Source organism: Squalius cephalus (assembly GCF_949319135.1).
Source record: "Squalius cephalus genome assembly, chromosome: 3".
NCBI lineage: Eukaryota > Metazoa > Chordata > Actinopteri > Cypriniformes > Leuciscidae > Squalius > Squalius cephalus.
In genome coordinates, this window is record NC_137124.1 from 4,929,944 (window position 1) to 4,957,560 (window position 27,617).

Consider the following 27,617-nt stretch of genomic DNA (forward strand, 5'->3'; position numbering starts at 1 on the left):
GACTATGCTATTGATGTTAATGCTAATTTCTTTCTGTTGCATTGTAAATTTTTTATTCACAAAAACAAATTTCTCAATATGTTGCCTAGATTTGATGTCTTTGTCATTGAGAACTTGTTGTAAAATCTCCTAAACTCATTAACAATAAGAACAAGAAGTTTCTAAAGAATTATGATGATATTTTTCTGGTTGAGGTGTCATTTGTTATTTCTCAGTATTTTTATTTTCTCTTTCCTTTTCATGTGATGTCAATGTATTCAATGCAGTGCTGTTTCTTTTCTTGCAATAATAATAATAAATAAATAAAAAAATCCCAGAGACATAATAAATACATACTTGGTCATTATCATGGATATTGATCCCCAAATCCTTCTGCCATATTGTTTTCAAGTTATTACATGTATCTGCAGTCACACTGAGCATTGATCTGTAACACATAAAGCAGCCTGAGCTTAACATGGCAACTGAAGATGGGCATAAACAGGGTTATCACTTGCATTAGATTTGTTCTTGACACAGTGTCTAATCTAGCCTGGCAAGCCAGACCTACATCAAGATGTTAGGTCTGGCAACTGACAATAGACACGGCTCAATCCGACGGGCTGGATAAACGGCTGTCTTTCAAATTCCCTCTGCACGCAATAGAACAGTGCTTCAACCAACCAGAGCGTTTTCCCAACAGCGGAGATAACGTTAGATGATAGATTCAACTTTTGAATCTGGCTGGCAAAACTCCGAACACATCTTCCTTTTTTAAGAATGACTTAAGTGCCGTTCTTTGCTCTTTTCTCAAAGAAAAGCTTAACTCCAAGTCCTCCAGAGTCACGGCCAAAGCCGATTCGAAAGACTGTTCTCCAGCAGCCGCCATTCTTTGTTTCGCAACTCTGTCGTCATTATGTTAAGCCCGCCCCACCTACTCTATACACAATGTGATTGGCCTGACCCAATTTAGGTTTTTACAGCTCCGAAAGTCAACGGAGAGTTGCTAGACTACCCTGGCTGCAAAATACATTTTGCTGCCACTAGGGTGCGTCTAGATTTAATCATAATTATAATAATTCATTACATTTATATAGCGCTTTTCTAGGCAGGCCTACTCAAAGCGCTTTTTACATGAAAGGGGGAATCTCCTCAACCACCACCAATGTGCAGCATCCACTTGGATGATGCGACGGCAGCCATATTGCGCCAGAACGCCCACCACACACCAGCTTATTGGTGGAGAGGAGACAGTGATGAAGCCAATCAGTATATGGGGATGATTAGGAGGCCATGATGGACAGAGGCCAAGGGGCAAATTTGGCCAGGATGCCGGGGTTACACCCCTACTCTTTTTCGAAGGACATCCTGGGATTTTTAATGACCACAGAGAGTCAGGACCTCGGTTTAACGTCTCATCCGAAGGACGGTGCTCATTGACAGTATAGTGTCCCCATCACTACACTGGGGTGTTAGGACCCAGACAGACCACAGGGTGAGCGCCCCCTGCTGGCCTCACTAACACCTCTTCCAGCAGCAACCTGGTTTTCTCAGAAGGTCTTCCATCCAGGTACTGACCAGGCTCAGCCCTGCTTAGCTTCAGTGGGCAACCAGTCTTGGGCTACAGGGTGATATGGCTGCTGGCTGCTGATTTCTTGGCTATGTCTGATCTGCAGATACTTCCAAAAGTTTCCTTGACCCCCAATATTATATTTTTTCACCAATTCAGAGTGACATATGACATAAACATAAACATAAACCATACTTTTTAACATATGACATAAATAGTCCATTCTCATCCATATCCCCAATTACAGTTTCCCCTTTAATCTGCCATTGTTTCTAAAACACCCGGCTTTTATATTTCAGGGTTATTCCACAATGATGCATATGACTGTCTATAATGTGATGTCCTGCACACTTTATGAATTTTGCTCCAAACATGTCTTGAATGTATTGTCACTGGATTTGACTGGATTTTAGCTCCAGAGGATTGTGAAATAATGCTAATGGGATGAAATGGTGAGGCCAGTTTCTGTTCTTGATCCAGTCCGACTCAGAATCTCGTCCCAATGTTTATCCAGTTTGGCCTAAAGAGATATTATACACCTCACATCAGGTAATCCAAGGAAGTCCCATAATGTTTGGGTCTAGGGTTAGGGTTAATGTTGATGAGTTCCTCTTAATACTGTAAAAAATGAGGAAACCGTGTCATTAGTCATCACAGCCGGTCAAAGATTTCTATATAATAAACTAACCAAAGCCCAAATTCGACAGGGTGGAGTGGGGCTTTTTGGCCGTCAAATGTCGGGTTTAGTCATATTTTTAGCCTTTTTGGCATCTACGGATATAGCCGTGATTGGGGTATTTTCTGAAGAGTTTGGACACATCAGATGAATTAGAGAGAGATTTTTTTTTTATTTTAACAATCAATTTATTTAAATATTAGTTAACATTTATCCAAATTTACACACACATAAAAAAAAATTAAAAAAAAATAAAATAAAGGTAAAATAAAAATTAAAAAATTACTTTAAACCTCTTGCAAAAACAATTTCTTCATCATCAACTGAACACAGAGCATTATTGCAACACCACTGCATTTCGAAAGCTTTTTTCGTGTTCATCAATTTATGAAAATTAAAATCAATAAGAATTCTTGATTTGACCATATTTTGAAAAACTAATACAACATCTTGTCCTGGCTTCTCTTCTATCTTATTTCTCCTAGTGATATAAACAGCATATTTTGCTTGTCCAACAATAAAATTAATGACATGACCTTTGTACTTTTGTTTTGAACTGTAAAAGAAACCCAAAATATATTCTTGCTTTGAAAAACAAATATTAAAAGAATCTAAAAAAACACTTAATAAATCAAAAAGCGGGTTAAGTCGATTACATTCCATAAAACAATGAAAAATAGTCTCTTGTTCGAAACAAAAAGGACATTTATCACTTACAGTGGGGTTTAAAATAGACACAAAGGCATTTACAGCAATAGCTCCATGTAAAATCCTCCATTGCAAATCACCAAGTTTTTTTTTTTTTTAATGGTGGTTTGTAAAGTGCTCGCCAAGGTTTAGTTTCAGAGTTGATTCCTAATTTCTTTCTCCATACTGTATCTGTTTTAATACTTAAATTACGCCGATGGATAGCTTTCACAATACATTTATATAATGTTTTCCCTTCAACTGTACAAAAATCAATATACTCATTAATTCCACTTTTTAACAAGGGGCTATTAAGACAAGACTCCTCTATTACAGGGCAAATTTCAAGATCTGGAAAAAGATCTTTACTATCAGGGATTGAAGTCCCTGCACCAAACTCTTCTAAAAGTGTCTTCTCTTCAACAGTTAAAATTTTAGTTAGTTTGTCAAGAAACTTCTTTGCAAAACATACTGATCTAACTCCTAAAAGGATAGAGACTTTATCAGCTCTCAGTAAATTATATCCTGATTCATTTATAATGTTTTTTAGCTTAAAAAGCTTTTTATTACATAGTATATCTGTTAGACCATGAACATCTTTTCCTGAAGCATCAAATCTAGCTCCAAATACAACTGGTTCTTCCAACAACCAATAAAGAGAAGTTGCTGGTTCCATCCACCGCTGTTTAAAGAGACCCCACACTTTAAACAAGTTTTGATAAAATGGAGGAATTCCAGTAAAATTCAATCTTTAATGATCCATTAAACAAAGTTAAATCTATGTCCATATTGTCCACTCTTCTCAAGATGCTTAAAGCCAGTGGTCTCCATTCAAGAGAATAAGGTCCCATTAAAAGTTTCTGTAAATATTGGAGACGGAAAGTGGCTCTTCTGCTTGCGAGATTAACCAGACCTTGACCTCCTTCTTCTTTGGGCAAAAACAGAATGCTTTGAGGAGTCCAATGATACTTGTCCCAAAAAAAGTTCACCAGTTCTCTTTGAATATTTACAAGGAGTCCATTTGGAGGGTCCACACAAGCAAGTTTACGACATAATGAAGATGCCACAAGATTATTAATTATAAGAATACGTCCTCTATAAGATATCTGAGGGAGCAACCATTTCCATTTATTCAATCAACCTTTTATTTTCTCAATTAGACCTTCACAATTTTTCCTAAAGAAATTTTTATTTCCTAGATAGACACCAAGGTATTTTAAACCTCCTCTTTTCCAAATCAATCCTCCAGGTAAAGCAGGAAGATCTCCACTCCAATTTCCCACTAGCAGAGCTTCACTTTTCCTCCAGTTGACTTTAGCAGAGGAAACACATTTAAAATCATTCACATTTTTTTCTAACTTAATAACATCCTCCTTTCCATTTGAAAAACAATAACATCATCAGAATAGGCGGAAAGATGTAAAGAATTATTACAACCAGGGAAAATCAGACCTTTTAAATGAGCTTGTAACTTTTGAAGTAAAGGTTCGATGGCAAGGGAATACAACATACCAGACATACTGTAGCACATCCCTGCCTAACTCCCCTCTCAACTTTAAACGGAGCACACAAACCACCATTAATCATAAGAACACTCTCAATGTTACAATACACAGCCTTAATCATGGATATAAAAGAATGGTTAAAACCAAAAGCCTCCAAGTTTTCCATAAAAACAAATGTTCAACTCTGTCGAAAGCTTTCTCTTGATCAAGAGAAATTAGACCAGAGTTAATTCCCAGGAGTTTAGAAGCATCCAAAACATCTCTAATTAAAGCAATATTATCAAAAATAGACCTGTTGGGAATACAATAAGACTGGTCTGAATGTAACAATTTGCTTAAAACTTTACTAAGTCTTGTAGCCAAACTTTTATATAAAAGTTTGTATTCTGAACATAAGAGCGAAACAGGGCGCCAGTTTCCGATACACTGAAGATCACCTTTTTTAGGTAACAGTGTGAAGACTGCTCTTCTGCAGCTTAGAGGCAACAGCCCTCTTTCCTGTCAGCAGATCTTCTCCTATGACGGGCCATAGAGCCTTGTAAAACTCAACAGGTAGCCCGTCAATTCCCTGAGATTTACCATTTTCCAAGCTCATCATGGCAGCATAAAGCTCTTGTAATGACAACGTCTGTTGTAGTTCATTATTGGACTCTCCATCCACCTTTGGCAGTCCTTCAAGGAAACTCTCAGCATCTGCACACCATTCCCTCAAGGTTCAAGGTTCAAGGTAACTTTATTATCCCAGAGGGGCAATTTAGATTGCAGCCAGCAGTCACAGTAAAACAATCAAACAACAACAATGAAACAACAACAATGAACATAACCACCAAAGAACATACTTTAAATATGAATTTACAGAGTATTGTTAACAATGGTGATGACAGTCGGGATAAATGACCTTTTTAATCTGTTTGTTCTGCATCGCGGCAAACTGTATCTGCGCCCTGATGGCAGCAGCATAAATTCATCCCAAAAGGGATGACTATGGTCAGTGAGAATGGCTCTCGCTTTCTTCAGGGATCTGACCCTATACAGGTCATGTAGGTCATTTAAGGGTGTGCCAACAATTTTGCTGCATATCTTTACAATACCTTGCATGCGATTTTTCTGTTTAATAGACAGTGACATGTGCCAACAGATAAAAGAAAAAGTGAGAACTGATTCAATAAAACAGGAATAAAACATTTCCATAAAAACAGTGTCAACATTAAAACTGCGAAGCTTACGAAGAAAGTGTATACGCTGATGTGCTTTTTTACACACAGCATCAACATGGGACTCAAAGCACAGTTTACTGTCAATTACATTCCCAAGACATTTATACTGCTGCACTAGTTCAACTGGCTGGTTGTCCATCAAAACAGGGGAAATAACAGTGTGATTTCTTCTAAAGTCGATGCACATTTCTTTCGTTTTTTCCACATTGATGTTTAAAAAGGAGGATTTGCACCAATCCATAAAATCCTGCACTACAGGACCGTGCCCGATCTATAGGCAAACTGAAAAGGGTCTAACTTATCCTGTACAGTGTCCAAAAGTGCATCCTTCACTAGCCTTTCAAAAGCTTTCATGACAAGAGATGTAAGTGCTACTGGCCTAAAGTCATTGAGGGTCTTAGGAGTTTGAATCTTAGGCACAGGAACAATTATTGAGTCATTCCAAATACAGGGGACCCTATACAGCTGTAGGGACAACTGGACTTTTCCTTTCTTTTACACCACGAAAGAGTTTCAAGACCATGAATTTATCAATGGGCACAGTATTATTCACCGAATTTAAATCAACATTTTTAAAAACAGACATCTCCTCACTAAAATCATGGACATTAAAACGATTATAAAATCTGTTCAGTTCATTGGAAAAGTCCAGGTCTGTTTTTCCATTCTGAGTAATGCAAAGCGTTTTGGACTGCAACCCCATTATAGTTTTCACGCCCTCCCATGCAGGACGTGAATTTCCAGTACAAGTTTTCTACTTTGTCTTTATATACGCGCTTGGCAAGCTTGAGTTCCCTCTTCAACTGTTTAGATAGTACCCTGTGCTGTACCATATCCCCCTGATTAAAACTAATGTTCCTCTGATTAATTATGCTTTTTACTGATTTAGAGACCCAGGGTTTGTTATTAGGATAAATGAGGATGGATTTTTGGGAGATGATCATTTCCTCACAAAAGGATATATAGGCAGACACAGTTTCTGTCAGTTCATCTAAATCCTGACAAGCATTTTTAAACACATCCCAATCAGTGTCAGTGAAACAGTCCTGAAGACAATGAACGGAATTTTCTGTCCATACTGGAACCATTCTTCGTTCCGTCTTGTGCACTCTTCAGGACCGATTTATACATCGGGACTAAATAAACAACATTATGGTCAGATGTTCCAAGAGGAGCTCTAGGAAGAGATTTATAAGCCCCCTTAACCGTTCCAAAACAAAGGTCCTGACATTTTGAGTGACGAGTCGGACAAGTGACATACTGATAAAAATTACAGAGAGATTTCCCTGGTTATCAAAGATAAAAATCACCCATAATTAGGATCGGTGTGTCCGGCGCAATCCCCTGTAGCCGCTGCACAGATCTGGTCATGGCTTGGGTGGCCCTGTCCACGTTAGCTTTCGGGTGAATATAAACAAGAGTCACAAATAATTGGGGGAATTCCCTTGGAAGATAAAAGGGACGTAAGAGAGGAGTTCAATGTCCGCCGTACACAGTGACTCTCTGACGACTACTGTACTGCACCAGTTATTGTTTACGTACAGACACAATCCCCTTCCAAGTGACTTACCGGTCACTGCAGGATCTCTGTTCAAGCGATAGGGAACTCTGAAGCCATCGATCTCCAGATCGGACTGTAAGTCGTGCTCCTTAAGCCATATTTATGTGAAGGCGAGAAGACAGGCACCGCTGTACTCCGCCAGGAACTTGGCGTTTGCCTGAAGCTCGACAACTTTATTCCGGAGTGACTGGACATTAGCGAGGATGACTGTAGGAAGGGGAATCCGCCTATATCCCTGTCTCCTGAGCCTCGGGCGTACACCGCCACGTCTCCCTCTTTTCCTTGCTGTCGGCCTAGTCCAATGCGCCTTGTTCCTGTTCACTGTGTAAGGGTCCGGCAACCGGAGGATCTCTGCAGGGATAACTGCGGAAGAGTCCACGGTGCCTACACTGGTGCTGTGCAAGAACAAAAGGAATTCCCGACTATACTGGAGAGGTTCTCCATACACGAGAAGTCCACATAAAAAGTGACATGACAGCGTCAACAGAAAAAGGAGGCCTGTCAAATTCAGGTGAGTCATGTTGCCTACTGTTCAAATTGCAGATCAATCCAAAAACGATAACGTAGACAGACAGTACAGGTTAATGGACTACACACCACTCTCACACACTGCTGCTGCATGTCGCCATTACCAGCGCCATTTTGTCACCCTGCCTCCAGAGGTCAGAGAACTAATATAGGAAGACACAAAGACTTTAGATTTATAAAGGTCTGAAAAAACTCTACAGCACAGCTACGTATGTCAGCAGGCTCTGTTAGTTCGTGTCCTGTAGCTGAGTGTAAAGTATGCATCATTTTACTTTGACCTTTTTTCATTTCCAAATTAAATTTTTTTTTTGAGGGAATGTCCATTTGTGTCACAGTTTGCGCCGCCGGCACGAGCAGAAAAAAAAAAACAAAGGTTTTCTATTATCTATCATTTCACTGTGTGGAGAATTGGCAAATTTGCGCCCTCTGCAGCTGCAGGCGCCTCTGCTTGCTGAGAAGATGCCGTGCACAGAAGCTGTTTGTTTGAGAAGGGGGAAGGGGGAAGGGGAAAGGGGAAGGCAGGAGGAGGGGGCACGGAGGCGCGGGCGCGGATGACAGTTCACCTCTGGGTCTCTCCCAAATGGAATGGACGGGGGGGGGGGGGGGAGGTTGACGGGACGGGGGATCCATATAGTTATCTAAGTCAGTCACACCTCGATTTTCTTCCAAATAACGCACATTTCATTCATACTATTATAAATACAGGCCTCTATATTTCCTGCACAGTTTTGTTTTTCTGAATGGTCTGAATGGCTAATAAAAATAGGTAATACAAAACGATTACTTGGTCACCCAGGTGACTTGGTTTAGTCTTGACTTCTGGTCGTGACTCGTCGTGAGTGACAGTTGGTATGGGGGGGATCAGGGGAAATCTGTTGATTGTCGATGTCAAGCGCCAAATAAGAGATGGACAAGAAGGTCAAAGCCATCAGGTGCCCAATTTAGAAACGAGCGAAAGATAAACGCATGCAACTATGTTTTCTCTGTATGATTACGGTATCCATGTCATGAATGAAGGGGCAATATTAATTGGTGGGTATAATTATTTGTTAGCCTTTTTGCTATGATTCTTGCTATGCTTAACAATAATTCGGTTTTAACTCAAACACGATATCTAATTTCACCATAATATTGTGCTTTGCAACAAAACTGTTACAAGTTCAGTTATTACACTACAAAAAATGCTTTTCTTACTTAGTATTTTTGTCTTGTTTCCAGTCCAAATATCAAACATTTCTTAAATAAAGATGCATAACGTTATTTTACTAAAGTAGTAAAATGACATATTGGCAGCCAGCATTGGCTGGTTGGCGCTCGAAGGGGGTCTGGGTGTAATTCAATGTAGAACCGCCACTGCTTCACACACTTCATTGAAACACTGCACAGAACTAAACTGTGATCAGAAAACCCCACTGGAATAATTTTACAAAATTTAAAAAGATTACTTTAATGTTGAAGACTATAAATTCTATCAAGTCGTGCCAAGGAGATAGTATGTTCAGTACTATGAGCTCAAGTATACTGTCTAACATCTTGATTCATATTTCTCCATACATCACATAAATCATGAGTTTCAATTAGTTGTATAAGTGTTTTCTGAGAAGCAGCATGTGGCTCTATATGATTCCTATCTAACTTATCATTAGCAGTACAATTAAAATCTCCACCTAAAAATAACATATCTTCTGGATTTAAATCTTTCAAGACAGCATCCACCTTATCAAAGAAAATAACTCTTTCTAATCCCTTTGTAGGTGCATATAAATTCAAAAGCACCATAGTGACTTTCTCAAATTTAATTTTGACCTTTAAAAAACGACCACTTATTACTTCTTCAACTTCACAAGACAGAGGTAAAAAAAAATTTTTGAAAACAAAACGGCAACACCTCCACTAATAGAGGATTTGTGACTCAGGACAATCTGTCCATCCCATTCTCTTCTCCAATCAGTCTCATTTTTAAAATCACTGTGTGTCTCTTGTAAAAACAGAATATCTGTTTGCTTTTGCATAATAAACTCAAATAACATCATTCTTTTAAGACCATCTCTGGCACCATTTAAGTTTAAAGATCCGATTTTAAAAATTGTCATTTTTGTTTTAGAGATCAGAAAAAAAAGAATGAGAAGAGCTGCCAAAAAAAACTATTTTTGGCAGAATTTTAGAAGTTGACAGCCTCATCATCTTTAGATTTTTTTTTTTATTTTAAGTTTGTTCACAAGTTTTCTAAGACGGTAAATCTCCACATCTTGAAAGGCTCCCTCTTTCATTAAATACCTTGCATCATTGATGAATTGTTTACAATCAGGGAAAAAGCTTTCAACTTGCACTCCTTTCAATCCCTTTGTTTCTTGCAGAAATTTACTAATGTCATCAGCTTTATACAAACAAACCAAGTTTTCACTTTGAGAACTTATGGACAGATTTGAACCCTGAGACACGTTTGAATCAGAGGAATCCCAATCACTGTCTGAACCCACATTCTCATTAACAACCTCATCTTTCTTTACTTGTTTAAAAGCTTTTCCACAGCTTTTCTTCTTCCTTTTCAAAATCAACATCGTCTTCCACATCCATTTCATCAGCCTCTGTTACACAAACGCTTTCAGAATGTTCAGCCTGCTCATCGGACATCGAGGGAACATCACTTTTACTAGGCTCGGTAACAATCTCAAGTGTATCAGGGTTATTCTCGACAGCCACAACTGCGATCGGCTCGGGCTCAATCTCACCGGCTTCGACTACAGACATACCGGCAGTGTCGGTGTCGCTCATGATCTCAACTGGAGGAACAACAGAAAACCCTAATCCCGTGCTTGTACTCGCACCTGCACTGTCCTTTTTGCTAGGACAATCACAAACTAGATGTCCGATCCTACCACAACTAAAACATTTGATTAGTGTCAGATGTTGCAAACACTGTGTAATCGAACCCATCAATTTTGAACTTAAAAACCAGATCGATCTCATCAACTCCATTTTTCAGAACCATGAAAACTTGTCTTCTGAATGAGACTAGATGCTTCACTAAAGGTGACTTGCACCCGAGAGGAATTTTCTTTATAGGGGAAACCAGTTTTCCATATCGAGATAACTCTTGCGCCAGTATTTCATCTTTAATAAACGGAGGTACGTTGGACAATATGATCTTTTTTGACGGGGTACTCGAAGGTAAACCGTCACGAGTGCACCATTCAACACAACGCCACTTTGAATAACGTCATTTGCCTTTTCAACTGTCTTAAAAAAAATAACAATTGCACTGTTCATTCGCGATGCCGAGACAATTTGATCATGTCCCACAATCTCTCCCACCGCTAAACAACACTGCTCCACATTAATTCTAGACTCAACCTTCACTCCATGGCGGCAGGTTAAGTCTTTAAAACTCATTGTGTTTTGACTCGTCATGCCTCCCAGCACAACGCTGGTTGCAGACGTAAACACCTTCAAATTTTAAATGCACGAACAATTTCAACACATAAAAACAAACATACACAAAAAAAGATAGAAGATAGAAAAGTTTTTTTAGCACACAGCCACAACACGCACTCTCCCTCGCCACGCTCCGTTCACTCCCAGCATGCACTCCGCGAGAGAGACAGAGAGAGAGAGAGAGGAAGAGGAAGAGAAATAATGGAGGAGCTCTGAAAATGTGCTGCTGTTTTTCTAACGTCATTTTAGCTCACTTTAAATGCTATAGGCCATGTTTATCTTTTATTTGTGTTACGGAAATGCTTTAAAACTAAACTGGATAGATTGTTTCTGTGCGTGTTAAATGTAATTTAGTCTTCATCATGTCACTGTAAAGCATAGAGTTTCTCTGTGTCGACCCGTGGAGTTCGAGCTGGTGTATCGAGCTTCTCCAGTTTCATCATGGAAGTTTATTAAGACGCGAAACACACAAGAGCTTCCATCAGGACTGAAGGTTGGTCTAGTGTTAGTGGTGAGAATGTGTGTGTTTGCGTGTGTGTGCTAATGTACAGTCTGCTCTCAAATGGAGTGTAAGTGTAACAGTGTAAGTGACACGCAAACAGGGGGCGTGGTCAACATTTCAGGAGTGAAGGGGAAGAAGTTCAGGTGTAATAGCAGTATTTTATGACCTTTATGTGAAATTTATGTTTAAAACAATAAAAAAGAAAGAAAGAAATGTAGGATCTTATCATGGATTTTATACAATGTAAAAAAGTGCCACTCTTTCACCTCTTACCTGTGAAGTGCTGCTTATGAACATGTGGCTTTGGGTTAAAGCTGCATTTTTCTTGGTTAATCTATTGACATTACAGTAAAAAATAAAAATAAAAAATACATAAGACCATTTATGCAAGACAACCTTCTAAATGAAGACCTCAGAACTTGAATGCATAGTCACGATCGTTTCAGTTTTTGAACTTTTGAGTGAATTGTATATTGTTAAAATGGCAGGGTTAATGCTTTCTTCAAGCACTGGGATTACAGTATTATCCTAAACTACATAACATTTGATGTTAATACAGCAGCCTGCTGTGAGTCAGCCATTTTATTTATACAATGAAAATGTTCAGTACTTCTATTAGTATTTAGGGGAAATATTGTACAAGTAAACCATTGTTGTAACATGTAAGTCACACAACGCTGCCTGAACCACACAGATGCAGTGGCTGCAAATGCATGAACATCTGAATTCAACATTAACAATCTTTATTACAATTTGATAACACATCTGTGAAAATAAAAGGCGTTGCAAATATACACTAAAAAAAAAAAGTGCACGTTAATATTTTTAACTGCCTCCAAAGCTTGCTCATTATACATCAATACAAAAGGTATAAACCATTATGAGCAGCGGAATTAAATGAACGAGAACAAATTACAGTATGAAATAGCTTCATTTATAACTAAGCAAATACAGTATTTAATTCATAATAGCTTTGAAAACATGACAGTGTTTGTTACTGTTAGACCAAACTGAGATCCAGCCCTGAAGTGTATTTCTATAGTTAAAGGAAATCAGGTTTCAGTTTAAGAAAGTCATGGGTTTGTTTCCTGATGTGTGTTTCTGTTTGTTTATTTATAAAGCACAATTAAAGCAGCAGAGCGTTGACCAATGTGCTGTACAATCATATTTATTATATAAATTATAAAAATAGCAGCATAACAGAAAATTGTATGCATATTTGGACTGAGTTGTCGCTGCATTTACACTGTTCTGACCAGCAGGGGTCGCCAGCTTGTGCCGTTTTAAGGGCTTCAAAGCAGTGAATCATTTTGCAAAGCAACTGGTTCAATTGATCCAAAGTTTCGAAAAGCTTAATTTCTCCCATCACTAGACATGTGTCGGATTGTTTCAAAGCCTCAACACAATACGGCACATTTGCTTCAACTGTTTCAGTGTTCCACGAAGCCTCGCCAGACATGGTCTTATTAGGGAGATGAGAGAGTCTGAATGTCTTACCATTGGAGAAAGCGTAACGGCTAACTTGGATCATGTGACACACCCCAGCCTATCATGTAAGGGCAGTGACGTCAGTGCACGCAGTTCATAGTTTTATGACAATCAGTTACAGCTTATGTTAATCAGTTTCTTGTGGATTATTAGCTTGTTGTTCTTGTGAATAAATGTTCTATATTTGCTGTTATGTCGCTAGTAAAGGTATAGGACTGCAATGTTTGTGGAATGTGCTTTACTGTGGAAAGAATTGTGGATAAAAAAATACAATTAAGATTACACTAAAAACGTATTCGTAATTTTTTTTTTTTTTACCATCATTCATTAAAAAACTTATCTTTTTTATTTTATGTCATAGCCAGTTGAGTAGAAGAGGCTTGGTCAAACTAAACTGTATTAGTTGGTTAAATCACGCAGGCTGTAACGGACAGATCTTTATCGACAGGAAATCCAAACATTCGCCTATCATCCATAAACCTCAAATATGGCTTATCGCTTGAAACATGCAAGTGGTAACTTTACAAGTCCGCTCACAGCAGGAAACATTATCAATAAGTTATTCAAATGTTTATACAGTCTCCTCCTGTTTCTTCAAGACAGTATTATATATGTAAGGGATAATGTAGAGCGAGGCGGTTGTTATAGCGAATACAACCCCGACAGGCTGATCAGGTCGCGTCGGGGTCAACCGCCTCACTCTACATTATCCCGCTTATTACATGGCTACCTCCCAAATAAATCAATAATTTGACACAAAATATTGTTTTAAAAAGTAGTTTATTGATTTTAAAACGATTGTATTGCTTCCGCTGAAGAAAATTGTCTATTCCGTCTCTACGGTTAGAATCCTGCGTCCATAGCAACGCTCTGTTTTTCATGGCAACGGTGTGTTATCCTTAGCAGCGGTCTGTTATCAAGAAATAACAGACCGCATTCTACATTAGAATTCAACCAAGCCATGTAATAAGTAAGGGATAATGTATAGAGAGGCGGTTGTTATAGCGAATAACAAGCCCGACAGGCTGAATGAGACCCCGACGCGAAGCGGAGGGGTCTTGACAGCCTGAAGGGCTTGTTATTCGCTATAACGACCGCCTCTCTATACATTATCCCGCTTATTACATGGCTACCTACAAAATAAATAAATAATTTGACACGAATTATTGATTTAAAAAGGAGTTTATTGATTTAAAAACGATTGTATTGCTTCCGCCAAAGAAAATAGTCCGTTCCGCGTCCATAGCAACGCGCTGTTTTTCATGGCAACGGTCTGTTATACTCCGCAGCGGTCTGTTATAAAGAAATAACAGACCGCATTCTACATTGGAATTCAGCCAAGCCATGTAATAAAAGCTATTAAAGGCTCATTATTATGATTTATTGCTTATTAATATAAACGCGCGATTAGTTGACTAATCGCTTAATGTCCCCCTGTAGTCAATAACTATATCCCTTAAAGGAATGGTTCACTTTAAAATGAAAATTCTGTCATCATATACTCACCCTCATGTTGTTTCAAAGCTGTATGAATTTCTTTCTTCTGCTGCACACAAAGGAAGATATTTAGAAGAATATCAATAACCAGACAGTTTCTGGGTCCCATTGACTTCCATAGTAGGAAAAAAATATACTATGGAAGTCAATGGGACCCAGAAACTGTATGGTTACTGACATTCTTCTAAATATCTTCCTTTGTGTTGACAACATGAGGGTGAGTATATGATGACAGAATTTTCATTTTAAAGTGAACTATTCCTTTAAAACTCATCTATGATCACCAAAATCACATATTTTGTGAAACACCAGCGATTTCAAACTGTGTTGTTGAGACTGTCTTTGGTTCATTGCAGTTTACTCAGCAATGATGTTGACTTATGAATTTGTACATGGTTTGTCTTAAAGCATATTAAAAACACCACCTATAAACAATATTAAAAGCTGGATTTTCACCACAGGGGGACTTTAAATTAACGACTACTAGTCGGCTAGAAAAATCTTTAGTCGAGTGCAACTCTAGTTATGACACAGAATGGTGTTGAGGTATTTCACAGCAGGGGCTCATCATGCTATCCAGCCAAACTGAACCCTTTAGCTGTTCAAATAATAAAAATTGCTCAAAACACAAAAGAACAATTCAGAATAGAAAATAATGGCAAACAAATTACTTCACTACAGAGTTTTTCAGTTTTGAAGTTGTTGTAGACCTGGCAGACAAGACTGATACTAATCTCTAATGCCAGGGCTATAAATGTTTATAAACACAGTCTCACAAAACTCAAAATTCGAATATTTTGCAAATAGTTGTATTATGTGATAAACAGGTATATGCAAACAGATAATGTGTTCACTTGTGTTTTCTCACAGCAACAATGTCATCATTAATGCACCCCCACCGGCGAAACAGCATGGATGAACCTCTCACTATGACGTAAGAATGTTCTTATTCATTTACTCACTTAAATAAAAATGTGATTTTTCACTATATTGGTGTTGACTCGTCAGTCTTTGATGGCAGGAGAAAACCACAAGAGAAATAGTCTCAGGTTATGTAACCCGGTTCCTCGAGAGGGGAGCGAGATGCTGCGTCATGGTGTTGATGCTGTGGGAATGCTTCTGTGTGAGCCAGTGTCTGAAGCCTACCCAACAAAGCTATGTAAAAGCACAGACAATTGTTGAGCAATTGTTGAGCACAGACTGGGCTTTGGGACAACCCAATCCATGTCCAAACAGTAGAACCTGATAAATGTGTGCAGAGAGGACCAGCCCTCCACTGTACATACATACATACATGTTTCGGTGCAAAATAACTCTGACATCACCTGGAGCAAAGTCTAAGCAGGAGGCTACTCACAGGACCTGAGTGAAACCAATGCTAAAGTCACTTTGAGAGTCAGCATTTTTTTCTGAGACCGAGGGCTCACATAGGGCTTCTGTTCAAGCTTCTAGGACCAATGATAGGTCACAGGAGGGAACTCACAACCGGCAGATAGGCCTCTGTTTAGAGTAGTGGTTCTCAACGGGGGCGGTACCGCCCCCCAGGGGGCGTTCAGAGAACAACGGGGGGCGTTGGAAGCAAGATTTTTGAAAGGGGGGCGTTCAGGTGTAAATGGGGGGCGTTTACGAGTTTAAATATATAACGCAAATTTTTGTTCATTTACTTTTATTAATTTTAAGCATTTAGTCATTTATTTGTAATAAACACTTTAAGTGGGCAATTTAAAAAGTGTTAGAACTATGTGTTAAATTATGTTGTAAAACATATGCGCAGAGTGTGATATCATATTGTGTGTGCACGCGCGTCTATGGTGTGCGTGAAAGAATACGTCAGCAGCGCTAAAAAAACAAAAAAACATTCGTCCGCAGCCGCTCTACTCCTGACCGCAAGTCCACCGTCAGTGTTGTAGGTAGGCACTAGGCAGTTTTTGGTGTTCATTTCTATTGCATTACGACTGAAAGCAGTATCAATAATGTCAAAAGTATGATGTGCAGTCAAGTTCGGTTGTATGCTGTTTAAATGAGTGTTCTCACCGATACGCTTGCTTGTTGTGATTCGCGGAGTTTTGATGAGTTGTATTTTGACGACTTGCCTAACATTCTAAAATCTTCCAGTTTAATGCGACATGTAGCCTAAGCTATGTATCTTTCTTTTGCAACGACTCTATTATTTATCCAGTCATAGACCAGCGCTCAAGCACTGCCTGCCTAGAATCCAGCGCTGACAAGAATCAGCATTCACAAGCTCAAAAATGTGTTTCGCGCTGACAGCAATCCGGTGGTGCCTAGAATCCAGCGCTGACTAGAATCACGCAGAGGAGGTATGGAAAGTTGACAAGCCATTAAAAAGTATTGACTTAAGAAACACTTATATTTTTTCAAATATTTTCAATAAATAATGTTCCCATTCACTCCGGCGACGAATTTTAAAATGAATGAAACTAAATTCTATTTATAAAGGGAAAACTTTGACATTTTTAGGCATGAACTAATTCCAATCCCTAATGCCAAAATGTGTTCTTTGTTCACCAAGTAATTTACTGGTCAGGCATTATTGTTAACTCGCAAAACAGTACGGACAAAATGACAATTTGATGGGTAATTTAAATATATTCTGCAATCACATTTTGGTAATTTATTAATTCCGCCGTCACATCTGAGCGCGAAACGCTGCTTGGGTAGTTTCAAGATATACAAATAATGAATAATACAATAATAATTTAATTGTTCATTCATATGTGTTTATTCTTGTTAGAAGATTTTTTTTTTATTGATTATGAACACAAATTAATCACGACAAACCAAATTAATTGTAACTGTATTAATTATAGGCCTACCATTGATGAAAACAAGCTGATACCAAGGTATTTTAGGCCTACAATTCTAACATAATTTTTCATGAAAAATCATGATTGTATTATTTTATTTATTTTTCGAAAGTAAAGTTAATGTAAGCAGCTTCTTGCAATACTCTCCTAAATGCATAATAAAACCTAAGTGCAAACGTTACCGCTTTAATGACCGTCCTTTATTTTTCAGTGCATTTGTTTTACAATATATGGCTATACTGTCATGGGATTAATATTATAACTATTATTATGTAGTAGTGTAATGTAGACAGACACAACTGAAAGAGGTTTGAATTTTTCTTTGTTTAATTTGCACACTCAATATGGGTTGGAGCTTTTAATTCTGAACTCTCAAAGTGCACCAGATTGATGAATTTAACATTAAAATGCACAAAATTTTCTTACGGGGGGCATGCCCCCGAACCCCCCTAGAAGGCCCGAGGTCCACCCACCACAGATTTACCAAACATCCTGTGAGAAACACTGGGATTGCTATGCCAATGTATTTTATAGCTTTTTTTTTGGGATTAATCAATGTGGGGTATAGTTCAATTGTATTAATAATTTTGCACTTATTTCATCTGTTAAACTCTGACTTATTCCTACTCGCTTAGTTTGGGGGTGGGGGGCGTTCAGGGACCTGGATATTGGATAGGGGGCACTGGCCCAAAAAAGGTTGAGAACCACTGATATAGGGTATTAAATGGGAGTTTGTTAGCTTTCTTTGAGATATTTCTCCCCGGTGACCAAGGTACCGGAGGCTATTCTAAAAATTCCTCAGGCTCTTCATCCTTCGTTGCATGTACGGTGTAAGCAAGAGAGCCTCTTAGGCTTCCAGAGATTATCCACTAAAAAGGTGTTAGGAGTTAAGTGTTCTGCCTGTCATTAATCAGGCATATCTACTTGGACCTTAATATCGAGGTTGCTGATGCGACCTTCCCTTTGTACACCAAACAAGAAAGAATACAATTCTTAGCACAGTTGGATCTTTCACTCTCCCTTGCTTTAGTGCTCTTGAGTGTGCCAGATGCTTCACACCCAGGGCGTTTGTTCTCTGTGGGGGCTAGCTGGTACTCGTTCCCCGTAGCGTTGTATTCGACGCAGCGGGAGTTCCCCGTAACGAAGGGGAACGTCTCGGGTTACTGGATGTAACCCTGGTTCCCCGAGAGAGGGGAACGAGACGCTGCGTCCCCTCTCCCCACCTTCGGGGCGCCCTGAGAACAGCTGCTTTGAACCTTTTTCGAAGCTGTCATTTCCTTGTTCCTGTGACCCTTATATAGCGTCCGGGTCACCGTCACATGCAACGTCATGACGCACGATGACGCACACCAATCCAGATTGGAATAGTTGTATAGTGACTTCAGATAACGCATGCCGAAGGCATTCCCCGTAGCGTTGTATTCGACGCAGCGTCTCGTTCCCCTCTCTCGGGGAACCAGGGTTACATCCAGTAACCCGAGACGTTATTTCACAGGTATTTCCTGCATTATTATGATCAAATACCTTCATTGTAAAAAAATCATAAAAAAAGGGTCAAATGACTGGCAGCTACAGCTGCCAAACAAAAACCCTAAAATTAAAGTCAAATATGCTAATTTAAATAAAGTGTAAAAAACTTTTAAATAAATTTGATGTCACCATGATTGAGATCAGTGTCTGCTTTAGTTGGGCTCATGACCCGTGAGTTTTTAACTTTAGGTTTCTCTGGCTGCTTTAACTGTGTATTTGATACACTTTTGTTATAGCAAAAAATGCTGGAGAAAATATCAGATGATCTCGATCATTCTTTGATGATGTTATAGTCATTATATGATGATTAGATTCACTGATATCACAGTCAAATTTTTTAATGTGTTAGCATAGAATACATAATATGTAGATAGAATGTAAATTCATACAAAGTCTACAGTAATGTCATAATTTTTCATGTAACCTTGGAAATATTGTGGCATCCCTATTATAACGATCAGAAATTCAAAAAAATATATATTACACAAAAAACGTTTTGAGCTGGTTAATTATTATTTTAAAGGTCCCATGACATGAAATTTTCACTTTCTGAGGTTTTTTAACATTAATATGAGTTCCCCTAGCCTGTATATGGTCCCCAAGTTTCTAGAAATTTCAATCGGTGTAAATCGAGCTTTTGCTATCTTTCTCTGCCTTTGAGAAAATGGAGGCTCAATCGCGCTGATCTTGAATCTCCTCCTTGTGACGTTACAAGGAGGAATGTTACCTCCCCTGTCTCTGCTTTGCCCGCCCAGAGAATATTTTCCGCCCATGAGAAAATACGATAGGAAGTAGGAACGCGCGCGCGCGATTTTAGTTTGTCCACAAGAGATATCATGGCTTTTGAGCGAGCGAAGCATAACAATTGCTCAATAATTGGATGTACAAATGAACACCGAAGGGTTAATACAGAGCTGGGCTTGCTGAACGTCTGAAACTAAAGTCTGGATCACTCTCTTTGGCTCAGCTACACACCTCGGAACAGTAAGTCAACTAATGATATATAAGTGTGTTGCTTTACTGTTTATGGTTGCCTAGAGACTGTTACACGTAGAATGTGGCTGTCACATTAGCTATGCAGCTATGCAGTTTATGTGTGTGAATACACACACTGTAACGCGAGTGTTGTACACTTCTTTGTTATTTGGATAACCGTTTTCCTGTTGGTTATACGGCGCGCGCGATATCCGCATTTCAAGATCGCAGAGCTTGATGATGTAATTGTAATAAGATAAATTACAGATGTTACAGATCTCTCATGAAAAGGCAACAGTAGGTTAGCGTTAGCTACATGATAATAACTGTAAACCATCCGAATAAAGTACCGTATCCAGACATAATATTTTAAACTAACCATTCGGAAACGTCCTGCTGGAGCCGCTGAGTTGTTGCTTCTCCATCCGGATCAGATTCTGGGTCAAACTGAAATGCTTGAACGACTGCGTGTCTTCGTGCCATTGCTATATCCAACGTAAACATGCACGGACCGGTACCGTTGCGCAAGATGGTCAAGGCCACACCCACCCTCCACCTTGCGCCGCCTTTCTCCTCCTCATTAGCATTTAAAGCTACAGACACCGAAACGGCCTGTCTGAAGGAAGCTCATTCTGGGACTGGCTTGTAGTGGCTATAATTCTGCACCGAGGCTGAATTTTTGAAAAGAGATTTCAGATACAGTACTAGGGACCACTAAGGCCTATATTAAAGCCTACAAAAAGTAGCATGTCATGGGACCTTTAAGTAGTATAGAGACATCAAGAATCAACATATGAATCTCAACAATGGTGACAACCAACAAAGCCTTTGTGTGACTTTATAGTAATTCAGATTTTTTTTCATTGTCACCATTGTTGCGATTCATAGGCTGATTCTTGATGTCTGAGTGAGTCTATATGATCCTGTCAAAACATTTTCTTTATAGTGACTTCATAAAATCTGAGTATCGCAGCACTGCAGGATCTTCTATAGCAGTTTTGTCGCGCAAAATGAAGAACTTAAATTTAACAACTTAATCAGATATTTCACTTCAGGTCGTATTAAATTAGGATATTTTACTTTATTTTTACGGTTTTTGTTTGGCAGCCGTAGCTGACAGTCAATGACTGTTTTTTTTACAATTTTATTTTTTACAGTGTATTTGTGCTAATGGTCCACGGTAATGAAGCGGGGGCACAGACTCACACATTTCCTACTTATTTCCTGACATTTTTTACAGACTGATTCCTTTCTAATGATTTCACACACACAACACACACTCTCAACAAACATGCGGGTTCTGAAGACAAGGAAGCTGATGACATGCATTTCAGGCATCTATTTATGGTCTCTGTAATGTGCCACACTACATCACCACGTCCATGTGTTTGGCTAATTAAATTGGTGTGTTTAGACACATGCTTCAGACACTGGTTCATGCAGAAGTGTTCCCATGGAGTCGACGCAATAGCGCAGCATCGAAGTTCCTCTTTGAAGGATAACTCAACCGCCTCATCGCAGAGAAATAAACAAGAATTATATCTTTGCTTAAAATAATAATTCAAACAAATGTATTTGTTCAGGACTAAAACACCACTGCCAGTCATAAACTATCACAATCCTGTCACTGCAGATCATCAGTCCCTCCACAGGCAATGTAAATAAATAACATATTGAGACTATCACATGTTGATGCCATGTTAAATCTCTCTATTTTCAGATCACATCATGATGCCACACTGATGAACCCAGGTCCTCCAGCGCTTTACCAACTAAAAACTGAAAGAAAATATATTCATGGGACTAATAGAAAGGTCAGACGATGGACATATGGAAAAAAAGACAGAAACAAGCAGAACAAAGTCATAATGATGGTGGGAGAAACCGGCACTGGGAAAACCACCATGATCAACACCATGATCAACTACTTACTGGGAGTGAAGTTTGAGGATGAAAAGTGGTATGAAATCACAGATGAAGATGATGAAGATATAGATGAAACACAATCCCAGACACGCGAGATCACTGTTTATGAGGTGTTTGTTGAAGAAAACCCAACATCTCTGACCATCATTGACACTCCAGGATACGGACACACTGAGGGATTCGAGAAAGATGAAGAGATTGCTGAGTATCTGACCAGATTATTTTCAGATGAGGATGATGGGATTCATTACATTGATGCAGTGTGTTTTGTGATGAAGGCACTGAATAATCGAATCTCTGACAGAGAGCTTTACATATTTCACTCAGTTCTGTCTCTGTTTGGTAGAGATATAGAGAACAACATAGTGTTTCTACTCACACACTCAGATGGACGACCTCCAACAGATGCTCTAAAACTCATTAAGAAAGCAGAAATACCCTGCAGAAGAGATGTGAAACAACTACCTGTTCACTTCTTATTCAATAACCAGCAGAAAGAAAAAAGAGACAAACAATATGAGGAAATACTCAGATCATCATGGGAAATGGGAGAGCAAAGCATGAACGACCTCCTCAAACTCCTAGAAGAAAAGAACAGAAAAAGTGTTGAGATGACATTAGATGTTCTGAAAGAGCGAAGACGACTTGAAGCCTGTGTCTCGAATCTGAGACAGCGAATCTCTGAGGAGGAGTCAAAAATGAAAGAGCTGACTGAGATTCAGGAAGCTGTCAAAGAGAACAGAGACAAGATTGAGAAATGTGAAAAATTTCAGTTTACAGTCACAACAGCTGTCAAAGAAAAAGTCTCCACTGTAAATGAATGGTGGTGGAACAGCTACGTAACCTGCTGCTCCGTCTGTGAGGAAAACTGTCATGAGAACTGCTGGATTGCAAAAGATCCCTCATGGTGTGAAGTCATGAAAAACAGCCACTGCCCTGTGTGTACTGGGAAGTGTCATCACAGCGTACATGTCAGAGAAAATAAAAAATATGTGATAGAAACAAAGACAGACACTATGAGATTTATTGAGCTTAAAAAGGAGTATGAACGCACTGGTAAAAAGCCTAAAACCAGATTTGATAAAAAAATATTTGGAAATATTACAAAAGAACATAAAAGACACATGCAAGAGTTTGAGAATAAGAGAAAAATAGAAGAAAAACAGAAGAGCGATCTGGAGAAGATTCAAAATGAAACATCCAGACTGCTGCATGAAGCTTATATGACCATCATGAGTCTGTCTAAGATCGCATTAAAAGCAGACAGCGCTTTCACTCTTCAACATCTGGATTTCCTGATTCCCAGACTGAAGGAGGAGGGAAAAGATGAATGGATGAAGAACCTGGAGGATCTGAGGAAAGCTGGAGAAGAGCAGAAAAACAAGGGGGCTGTACATTATGTGATGAATTTCACTGGGCAAAAATTGAAGAAATTTGACAATCGTGTAACTGGTAAAAATGAATAAATGATAATTCAATAACAAAATTACCATTATGACTGAATATATTATATTTCTAATTTTAACTTTCAAAAATCAATTTGGTGTAACATAAAGAATCCAGAATCCTAAGAATGCATTACAATGAAACTGACAAATTAATATAATTTATATGGGCAACTATATATTGTTTACATATGCGGAAATTACACTGACAGACAACAGCAGCACTCACCTGAAATAATAGCAGCATCAGTATAAATGTTTTCATATCGATTTACTTTCTTGATCCGCTTGAACATAACTGGGTACAAAGCATATTGTTATTTGAAACAATGTTAATTCTATGGGTTTTTTATATACTGTATAGTTACATTTTGGAATGATCTGATTCAAAGAGATAATGTATTCACTTGTGTTTTTTATTGCAGCAGTAATGGCATCGTCCACTCATCACCACCAGCGCAAGAGCTTGGATGAACCTCCTGAAATGATGTGAGAAAACATTGCATTAATTCAGAAGATTGCCATAATTGGGTGTTCAAAATACAATATTAAAATATATACTGAAATGATTTAATATATGTAGAATAAAGAACTATAAATTATCAACAAAGTCTTCTATATATCAATTAATATGATTACCATTAATTAAAAATGTGTATTCCAAATTGTACTATAAATATAAAGTCTTGATATTTCTTTTCTCTAGAGCTGGAGTTATTCATCTCAAAGATGAATTTATCGAACTCTATGAGAGAGATTATCCTCAACTCCAGCAGTGCACAGAGAGACTGCAGAGTATTTCTGAGACATTTGAGAAGGGTTACAGACGTGCTACTCAAGGATCCAGAGATGCAGGATGGTGTGGAATAGCTGGAGGTGCTGCCATGGTTGTAGGATTACTGGCTCTGTTTGATTTAGGGACTTCTTTTCCTGCTGTCGCTATTGCTGTCATAGGAGCTTTGAATCTCATAGGCACTGGAATTACAAGCATAACATGCAGCTCTGAGAAAAAGCTGCAGATGACACAATTAACACAAGACGTTGAAACTGAACTGAATGAATTTCAGGATAGAATCACCCCTATGGCTGAAAAGATGACAGACATTCAGAAGCGTACTGAGAAAATACTGAAAGAGCAAGATGCCATACAGATAGAAGACATTGCTGAATTGACTAGGCAGATGTCTGAAACTATACATTTGATTGCATTAGTAACAGCAGATGTTGGCAGGTTTAGTCTTGTGCTTGACATGTTCTCAGTTTGTAAAAATAGCAGTGTGCTCAATGACATGAACAAACTTGCAGAAACAGCTGTACCTGAACAAATAGATGAAAGTGAGATGACATCAAAGGCTGGGAAACTCATTGTTGAAATGAGGAAATTAATGAATCAGCTACAGAACATCCTTGATAAACTTGAGAAAACAAAAGACAAAATAGTAATTTATTAGGATACAAGTTACAACCTGACAAAACAAATCAATATGAACAGCTGAGACACAAGCTGTTACCCAATCCAGCCGACAGAGGACAACAGCCTGGCTAGTGACCAACATTTAGATGGCGTGTCATTTAGAGGGTTTTTTCACTAAAGAAAATGTATATAATTGACATGCAGAGAGTTTATGTTCACATTCCTTTTTCTATGCATAATTGATCAAAGTTATTTTGTGAATGTACTATAGTATGTACTATACTTTGTATTTGTACTATATGTATTATATGTACTATAGTATGTACTATACTTTGTATTTGTACTATGTATTATATGTACTATAGTATGTACTATACTTTGTATTTGTACTATATGTATTATATGTACTATAGTATGTACTATACTTTGTATTTATGAAACATGCATTTTGTGAAATAAGCGAAGAGTATAAAGCATATTTGCTTTATACTCTTCGCTTCTTTCACAAAATGCATGTTCCATAAATACAAAGATGTATTTTATGTTGTACAAACAAAATGTATGTGATTACAGTGCACTGTAAAAATATAGGGTAACACTTTATTTTACAGTGCCCTTGATACAGAGCAATTACTTAATTAGGTACTTAGTAATAGACGTTGTAATAACATGTAACAAAATGTACTTAACATGTAACTAAGTTATGGAACAGCCTATACTTACAGATTGTAATTACACACATGTAATAGGCAGCTACTGTTACACATGTGTAACAAGCCGAGTCTGTTACATACGTGTTACGGACTTGTACACTGTAATTATGTAAGAAAGTACTTAGTATAACACAATGTAACAACAAGTACTTAAATATGTTAGGCTACCAAGGTCTGCAGTTACACATGGTAAATGTGTATGTTCTGTAGCATTACTTGTATGTAACATAAAATAAAGTGTATCAAGATTGTACTTAAGTGCACTTCCTGTGTATCTACAAATGTTATCCATCTGAATTAACCCACTAGTTCATAGCTTAAATACATGCATTAGCTTCCTAATTACATTGCAATTACAAAATATTACACAGGTATAAGCTACGTAAAATAAAGTGTATCAAGAATGTACTTAAGTGTACTTTGTGTATACATACCTTATCCATCTCTGCCTTACTTTGATTTAACTCACTAGTTCACAGCTTAAATGCATGCAGTAGCTTCTTAATTACATTGCAATTACATTGCAATTACACAGGTATGAGCTACGTAAAATAAAGTGCATCAAAAATGTACTTAAGTGTACTTTTTGTATACATACCTTATCCATCTCTGCCTTACTTTGATTTTACTCACTAGTTCATAGCTTAAATGCATGCAGTAGTTTCCTAATTACATTGTAATTACATAATATTACACAGGGATGAGCTACGTAAAATAAAGTGTATCAAGAATGTACTTAAGTGTACTTTGTGTATACATACCTTATCCATCTCTGCCTTACTTTGATTTAACTTACTAGTTCACAGCTTATTTGCATGCAGTAGTTTCCTAATTACATAATATTACACAGGTATAAGCTACGTAAAATAAAGTGTATCAAGAATGTACTTATGTGTATTTTGTGTATACATACCTTATCTTTCTCTGCCTTAGTTTGATTTAACTTACTAGTTCACAGCTTAAATGCATGCAGTAGTTTCCTAATTGCATTGTAATTACATTGCAATTACACAGGTATAAGCTACGTAAAATAAAGTGTATCAAGAATGTACTTAAGTGTATTTTGTGTATACATACCTTATCCATCTCTGCCTTAGTTTGATTTAACTTACTAGTTCACAGCTTAAATGCATGCAGTAGTTTCCTAATTGCATTGTAATTACATTGCAATTACACAGGTATAAGCTACGTAAAATAAAGTGTATCAAGAATGTACTTAAGTGTATTTTGTGTATACATACCTTATCCATCTCTGCCTTAGTTTGATTTAACTTACTAGTTCACAGCTTAAATGCATGCAGTAGTTTCCTAATTACATTGTAATTACATTGCAATTACACAGGTATAAGCTACGTAAAATAAAGTGTATCAAGAATGTACTGAAGTGTACTTTGTGTATACATACCGTAAAACTTCAAATAATAGCCGAGTCCCAAATAGACGCCTGTCTCTTTTAAACGCCTGGTGTGACGACAGGTTTGGGTAAATAAAGGCCGGTCTCAAATAGAGGCCTGGTCTGTTTTTTAGTATCGGGTTGTATTTGATCTTCTAAAACCAGTCAGATCGTCTGTTCTATGTTTTGATTAGATTTCACGTGACAGACGCAACCGTTCATGAACGACTCATCACTATTCGCGCGCGCGTGTGTGTGAGGGAAAAAGAGGAGATACTATATTTCATTAACTTCGGGATGTTATCCTTAGGTATGTGGCCTGACAGTAGCTTCTGATGGAAGTGAGGATCACCTTATCCATTGTTTCAAAGAGGGAGAGCCGTGCGCATCTGGGCGGGAGCAAGGCAGGCAGAGTTAGCGGAGGTTGGAGAGGGAGAAGTGGAGGAGAGCGACGTGGAGGAGGAATTCGCCAATGAACTTGTAATTGAGGATGATGATAGTGATGAATAGAGTAATTTTCTATCACATGATTGCAGTTGTTTTACAGGGTAGCCTTCATTCTTTCTTGTTGATGTGTTTCGGGCAACAAGTTCATATGCTCGATGTATTTTAGCGGTAACTTGTGTTCTGCCCATTGCTGTCACATCGTCTCGTTTTTTTATTTATTTATTTATTTTTTAATTTTTTTTATGCTGCCAATAGCCAAAGACATTTCTTACATTAAATGTTTTTGTTAAACACATTCGAA

At 38.1% G+C, this 27,617-nt stretch overlaps 2 protein-coding genes across 3 annotated transcripts in view; one reads left to right on the plus strand and one right to left on the minus strand.

Moving 5' to 3' along the window:
• The window catches only part of LOC307156318 (serine/threonine-protein kinase Nek4-like), a gene marked incomplete at its 3' end in the record, with an annotated part of 945,281 nt that overhangs the window by 730,717 nt on the left and 186,947 nt on the right, over nucleotides 1-27,617 (minus strand). The window lies entirely within an intron of this gene.
• LOC307155325 (uncharacterized protein) lies at nucleotides 11,318-25,918 on the plus strand. 2 transcript variants are annotated; one of them, XM_079865921.1, is made up of 6 exons: nucleotides 11,318-11,651; nucleotides 13,095-13,213; nucleotides 15,516-15,579; nucleotides 21,699-23,356; nucleotides 23,775-23,838; nucleotides 24,056-25,918. In XM_079865921.1, exons 2-6 carry the CDS (start codon nucleotides 13,135-13,137, stop codon nucleotides 24,798-24,800), a joined length of 2,610 nt encoding a protein of 869 aa, XP_079722047.1. In that variant the 5' UTR covers nucleotides 11,318-11,651; nucleotides 13,095-13,134; the 3' UTR covers nucleotides 24,801-25,918. The 2 variants fall into 2 exon arrangements, with proteins under 2 accessions (XP_079722047.1, XP_079722048.1); XM_079865922.1 differs by lacking the exon at nucleotides 13,095-13,213 and having other exon boundaries at nucleotides 11,320-11,651.